General features: G+C 37.5%; 1 protein-coding gene across 1 annotated transcript; it reads right to left on the bottom strand.

Moving 5' to 3' along the window:
• Positions 1-874: 874 nt before the first annotated feature.
• Positions 875-1,231, bottom strand: LOC110727274. Its single transcript, XM_021906841.1, has one exon. It carries the CDS (start codon positions 1,229-1,231, stop codon positions 875-877), a length of 357 nt encoding a protein of 118 aa, XP_021762533.1.
• Positions 1,232-7,604: the final 6,373 nt, after the last annotated feature.

Raw genomic sequence — 7,604 nt, 5'->3', positions numbered from 1 at the left:
TTCGGCAATCAACTTTCAATGGTTGGTTTCTTGCGTGGGATGAGCTGATATCTTATAGGGAGTATGGATAGCTCTAAAGTGCTGAAAATGAGCAACATTAACGGTATTTATAGACATACTTGTTTAAGGGTATGATAAGGATAGGAAATTTGAATTTGAAAATGGTTGGATAAGCGTTATTCTGATCGGTTGTTGCATTGAATTTGTACTCCATTTTGGGTTAATTTCATGAACATGGTCTTCATCATGGTAGTAAGGATGGTGAAGTTTGTTATACAAGGATAAAGAGTTGATGATAATGATGATGGATAAGGTTTAAGATGATAATGTTAGTTTGTTGATTCTCCTAAGAATATGGTGAAGGACGTGAGCTGAGGTTAAAGATGATCAAAATATTTTTATTTTTTTTTTTATGAAATGTAATTTGATTAAAACTTGGTATCCAAATAAATACAAATTAATTATCTTTCAAAAAAAAATACAAATTAATTAGTAAGAAAAATTAATTATCATAAGTATTTACATTAGCAAGGTAAAGTATGTATAATATTTATTACCAATAAATCCATAATTATAGATAAAGTTGTGTAGTATTACAATCCATCCCCCTTAAAGAAAGATTCGTCCTCGAATCTTGAACCAAGCTTATAGTGCATTAAAATTCATACGCATGATTGTAAGAAAAATGCATGACTGTAAAGGTAAAATTCACCCTCTTTAAAAGGGGTTGTCCCTATAACCCAATTAAGTACCTTATTGAATAACCCTGGGTATCTTTGCCTCATGGTGTCTTTTAATTTTCTTCCAATGTAGCTTCTTTGGTTTGATGGTTTGACCATAAGACCTTCACAATTTTACCCTCCTTATTTCTTGTTTATCTAACTTTCTCATCTAGAATCTTTATGGGTTTTTCTTCATTAATTAAAGTCTCATCTATTTCTACAACCTCAGGTTGAATTACATGTGAAGGGTCATGGACAAACTTCTTCAGTTGAGAAATGTTAAAAACATCATGTACCTTAGATAACTTCGTTGGTAGAGCCAATCTATAAGCAACTTCCCCAACCCATTCTAACACCTTGTATCTCGGGTTGAGCTTCCCTTTCTTGCCAAATCTCATGACACCTTTGGTTGGAGACACTTTTAGTAGTACCTTTTCGCCTACTTCAAAGGTGACTTTATGGCGACCTTGATCCGCATAAGATTTTTGTTGATCCTGGGCAGCTTTCATCCTTTCTTGAATTATTCAAACCTTCTCAATTGTATCATGCAAATATTCAGGACCCAATACCACCTAATCACGCATGTCACTCCAACATAAAGGGCTTCTGCATTTTCTATATACAATGCTTCATAAGGAGCCGTGTCGATGCTTATATGGTAACTATTGTTATAAGAAAACCCAATCAAGTCTAAGTTATCTTCCCACGACCCCTTGAAATCAATGGCACATGCTCTCACGAGGTCTTCCAAGGTCTGAATTGTTCTCTCAGTTTAACCGTCTGTAGTAGGGTGGAAGGTTGTACTGAGCTTAAGTTAAGTCCCAAATGCTTGTTGGGATTTCTCCCAAAATTTTGATAGAAACCTCGAATCTCTATCAGAAACAATGTCTCTTGGTACTCCATGATGCTTCACAAAATTATTTAGATACGTTGTAGCGATCTGCTCCATAGACCCTTGGTTATTTTTTCCTTGTATATGTTTCTTAAATTTCAGGTTTATGTGGTTCAACGTGAGAGATCGATTCGCCGAGACCATATGGTCATATTAGTAATAATGTAATATAATTGAGACATTTTATTTAAGGATTAGCTTGAGACATTATTGTAGCTCCTTTAAAAGTTATGACTTAAATATGACAATTATTTAATTTTGGAATAAATTTAGTTAAGTTTTCGTTTAATTTAGCCTTATTACTTAGGTTTGTAATCTAAGTAAGGCGGTAGCACCCCTAATCTCCTATTTTTATGTCCCTACTAACGTTCTAATAAGAGTTGAAAATTGAGGGTGTTACAAAGTGGTATTCAGAGCCTTAGGTGAGGCCATTTGATAAGCGTTTTGAGGCTATAGGATGCCCTGAGGATGAGAGGGTCCCTGCAGCAACCCACTACCTGCAAGGTGAGGCCGACATTTGGTGGTCCAATCCTAAAGCTAATTTAACTACCCAACCTGGATTTTATTGGGATGCATTCAAAATTGCTATGACGGATAGGTTTTACCCTGACCATGTTAATTAAAAATCTTAGGCAGAGAAACATGTCTGTTCAAGATTACCATTCAAAGTTCCTTAAGCTAGCTAGATTTGCACCCACAGTGGTCCCAAACGAGCAAGCCAAAGCTAATAAGTTCATTTGGGGCCTAAATTTTGAGACTCAAAAAGGTGTAATTGTTTTGGGATGCCAAACCTTACAAGAGGCATACACTAGGGTAGCTAGCCACTATAGGGTTGAAAAGTTAGAGGAGGAAATTAAGTCAAGGGGGAAGAAGAGAGATAGAAATTCAGGGAACAACAATCAAATTGGAGGAAATTCTCAAAACAATGGGAATAAAAGGCCTAGTTACAATAACAACCAGAGTGCAAATAGGGGTTATCAAGGAACAATGGAGGAAAATTTCAAGGTCAGGGACAAAACCATCAAAATGGGAATGGGAGGAGACAATAGAGGCATTATTATTGCAAGCAGTGTAGCAATAACCATCCAAGAGTTGACTGTAAGGGTAACCTAGTTTAGTGCTTTGGGTGTAAAAAATGAGGACATCGGGAATTTGAGTGCTACCACAAGCATAATGGAGGTCAATAAGGTCAAGGGCAAAGGAGGCAAGTTAATGATGGGAACCAAGGGAATTCTTTCAGAAACCAAGCTACTCAAAATGGCATCAATAAGGCTTCGTCTACTCCAAATAGCATTGGCGATCAAGGGAATAATGTTAACCGAGGAAGAATATTTGTTATGAACCAAGCTCAGGCTAATGGAAAAGCTAACGTCGTAACCGGTACATTTCTTGCGAATACTACCCCTTCATATGTGCTTTTTTACTCTAAAGCTTCTCTTTCATTTATATCATCTTCCCTAGTTAAGAATCTAGGTTTAGAACCTTCTTCTCATATATCTACTCAGATATTTATTCCAACTGGGGAGGTAGTGGCATGTAGAAAACTTTATAAGGATGTGTCAATAAATATTAGTGGGACTAATCTCCTAATAAACCTTATAGAGTTCAACCTAGATGACTTAGATGTTATTCTAGGCATGGATTAGTTGGGGAAATATAAGGCTCATATTGAATGTCTTGATCAAAAATTTGTTTTGAGAGGGCCAAAAGGTAATAAAATCACCTATTAAGGTATTGTGGTTAAACCTGGAGTAAAAATTATATCAGCATTAACCATGCATAAATACCTTAGAAAGGGATATAAAGCCTTTTTGTGGCAAATCCAAAATTTAGAACTAAAAGAGAGTCAATTGGATGAAATTCCAATAGTTAGGGAGTTTCCTGATGTGTTTCCCGAGGATATTCCGGAGATGCCTCCTGAGAGAGAAGTTGAGTTCACCATAGATTTGATTCTAGGGACTGCACCTATCTCTAAGGCCCCTTATTGTATGGCCCCTGCTGAAATGAAGGAATTGAAGGAGAAATATAAGAATTGTTGAATAAGGGATACATTTGACCTAGTGTGTCACCATGGGGAGCCCAAGTGTTATTTGTGAAAGAGAAATATGGGGTTTGAGGTTGTGTATTGATTAAAGAGAGTTGAACCAAGTCACTATCGAGAATAAATACCCATTGCCTCGTATAAATGACCTCTTTGACCAATTGAAAGGTGCTGAGACATTTTCTAAGATATACTTGCGATCGGGATATCATCAATTGAAGATCGCGTAGAAAGACATACCAAAGACAGCTTTTAGGACATGTTATGGCCATTATGAGTTTACAGTCATGCCATTAGGGTTGACTAATGCCCCTGCAATGATTATGGACCTTATGAACCGAGTTATAAAACCCTATCTTGATCAATTTGTTGTTGTATTTATTGATGACATCTTGGTGTATTCCGAAACCCCTGAGGATCACGAGCAACATTTGCATGTAGTTTTGGAAACTTTGAGAAAAAAGAAGTACGCGAAATTGTCAAAATGTGACTTTTGGAGGAAAGAGGTCTCCTTTTAGGTCATATCATCTCAAAGGAAGGAATTAATGAAGATCCCTCAAAAATTCAAGCAGTGATGGATTAGCCAAGACCCACTAATGTGACTGAGATTTGTAGTTTCCTGGGTTTAGCTGGTTATTATTGTTCTTTCACGAATTGGAATTAAATAAGAATAACGACATTCATTGTGATGTAATCCTTATGTGATTGACGCGTGTAAATAAAATCAACTAACTTAGTTTTAGGAATCACGTTGCATATATTGTTTGGTAATGAAATTGTGAAAAAGGAAGAGCTAGTAGAGGCCGCGCTAGGGCTAGGATGGCGATTCCCCTCAAAAGGGAACGTAATCTTAGTACCCTCGCTCCCGAACTCATTTCTGGTGCAAGTAGACCAATTTGAGCATGGGCAGACTTGTGATTCATGATAAATATCCCTTGAACTCTACTTGGGAGAAAGAAATGAACGAGGTTTATAAGTTTTCCTAAAACTCATTGGCGACTCTCTATTGGTTTCTTATAAAAAAAAAGTGTAATGATAGAAACAATTCTAATTCAAGGTCCCCCAAACAGTCGGGAATTTAAATCCTAACACACCTTAAAAAGTGTAAAGTCCTAAGCTTTTAAAGGGCCATGGGCATAGAGTAAGTGGGATCCCCAACGACGGGCTACCCTCTTCACACATATAAAATAAATGTCAACTCTACAAAACACTCGAAACCACACATTAGTACAAAAAATAGCTCTGAAGAGCTCAAATATGCACAAAAAAATGACCATGGGACGGGGGATAAAATAGCATATAAAATACACATATCAAACTCTCCCGAACCAAACCTTTACTTATCCCTAAGCTAAGCAATGAACAAAAAAATCAAATCTTTACCCTAAATTCATTTCAAACCAACATTACAACTCAAAGCAAATCTAACAAACATGTACCAATCTTCCCTAACAATTGCCAAATAGAGCAATCCAAAAGAGAATATAGAATTCAAGACTAGTGTTTACACACTCAACTATCATTTATGTGGCGAGTAAAAGATGTACTCGATCGCTCTCCAACCCAACCCCTTAAATGTGAAAAATGCCCTCCCTCACAACACTCGTGTGTTTGGAAGACATACACTCAACCTAATAGTCGACTCGGAATATGTCAAATAATTCTTTGCATTGATAAACAACTAATTTCAAATTCATACAACTCTATGTACAAACGTCATAAGGTCTTTAAAGCTTGTAATGTAAGGTTAAGGTGAAAGGTAGGATAAAATTTTTGGAAAATGTGGGAATAAAGTCATGCTTAAGGGAGCCAAAATCCTAACAAACAAAACCAAGACCAAAAATAAATAATGACCAAATCATCTCCAACACAACTCAACTCCACCAAAATTCACCATACAACCAATCCAATATTTCACAAATTTTCCAACACTTACGATTTCACTCATACAAATATGAAAATATAGAACTTGAGTTAGCCAAACAAACTTTGAAATTTCTCTTCTTTTTCTCTTTGAACATGATTTTTTTTTCCCTTGAGCAACCTCCGATTAGAACACTTGAACATTGAAACAATTTTTTTTTCTTTTGCTCTTTTTTTCTTTTTACCTCACATTGGAATTTTTTCAACTTTTGAACACCGTTTTGAATTTTTTCCAATCCACAAAATAAGAACAACAAATAACTTCTCAATTCCACCCAAATTGTGCAAATTATAAGCATACTACAACCTTCACCTCACTCACTATTAGCTCCCCAAAGCTAAGCTTGGGACTAGTAACTAATTGGGCTTAAACAGACTTGTAATGTGGTTACAAATAATAAATAGGGCAAAAGCAACAATATGGATAGCAAGAAGGGAATAAATGTATCTAATATAATCTGAAGGTCACCTAAAAGAATAAACGCCTTCTTCCTCCTCAATGTGCGTAATAAGAAGCCATATAAACATTACTCAAAGTTAAAACCCAATACTCAACTTCATTGACATACCAGGAACTAACACACATTCCTCACCAAATCAACTAGTCAAGCATTATATTCACAAGTAGTTGGGAAAAATTGACGCATGTTAAGATTTCAAGGCAATCAAACATCAAATCATGACCAACTAATCCACAATGTTCATCATCATATACCAAGAGTTTAAACAATTTTCCAAACAATTTCATCAAGGGGCACAGGGAAGCATGATTTAACTTATCTTTCATTGGAACATACTTTTGTTTTGTTTTTTTTTTAAAGCAATAAAAGGAGAAAGGAGAGAAAGAATACCATATATACAAATCATCTCCCCCCAAGCCAAATCAAGCAATGCCCTCATTGACTTGGGAGTGTAGCCATAAGAAGCTACTCATCATCATCATCCTCCTCCATCCTAGTATACTACCTCCTCCATGGCTAGAATCGGCATCTCCTGACCCGAACCACCTGCAAAATAGTTAGGATCCACATTCGCACCTAACCCCCCAAAAGGAACATCAGCCCCATAACCATAAACAGAATAATAGTCTACATAAGTCTCATGGACGTCCGAGGTGGAGTATCCTCCTTGAGGGGGTTGGAACCAATCCGAGAGCATTGCCTCGAGGGGAATAGCACTACGTCGTGCATAGTCATCATACATGGGAAACAAACCCCTCCCGTGGTTCCTTTCCAAGTACCCTACCCTTCTATCAAGGGACCGAACTATCCCTTCTACCCATCCATGCCCTTGCTCAATCCTATCAAGTTGGCCCCTAAAGGCGGTGAAGACATATGGTGCATTAGGGTCAATATGGGGGACATGTGCAAAGGAAGGGATGTTGGGAATGTGAGGTTGGGGTTGAGGGGCTTCCCGAGCTTCCCCTTCATTTTCAATAACATAAGTGTAAGAAGCCTTAACCTTATCAAACTTGGTCATAGCGGGGTTAGGTAATCTAAAAGCCCGATCTCTCCTCCCTGGTTCCCTATGCACTATCCACCATAACTCATTGGGCCGACTCACACTATGTGTTGGTTGGATCCATTGGAGACCTCACAAATAGCTTAAGTCCATTAGGGTGTTCCCATTTGTTGGGTTTCGTAGTTTCCAACACTACGTGGAATGAAACCCTCCCAAAATCCGCACACAAATTAAAGTAACTAAACATGCATATTAATTAACAATCACATAATTAATTAACAAAGAGAGATAGAAAGACGATCATACCCTTGATGCGTGCTTCCCTCCTTTTAGAGCTCGAACTTGAAAGTGTAAAGCTCCGAAAATGCGCAAGCCTCCAACGGCTCTCACCCTCGAGACCCGACCCGAATGGCCCCTACCCCGAAGCTTAGTCGGGGCTAGACCAAAAGAACTTAGAGTATTAGAACTAAGGTTTTCTCTTCTTGGAGATCCCTTAAAGTTCACAACTCAAGTGTCTCTTCCCAATGCCAAATGATTGGTATTTATAGGTAAGGGAGCCCTTGAA

Source organism: Chenopodium quinoa, unplaced genomic scaffold (genome assembly GCF_001683475.1).
Source record: "Chenopodium quinoa cultivar QQ74 unplaced genomic scaffold, ASM168347v1, whole genome shotgun sequence".
In the NCBI taxonomy this organism is placed as follows: Eukaryota; Viridiplantae; Streptophyta; class Magnoliopsida; order Caryophyllales; family Amaranthaceae; genus Chenopodium; species Chenopodium quinoa.
The sequence above is the reverse complement of the archived record's forward strand: the minus strand, read 5'-3'. Positions and strand labels throughout refer to the sequence as shown.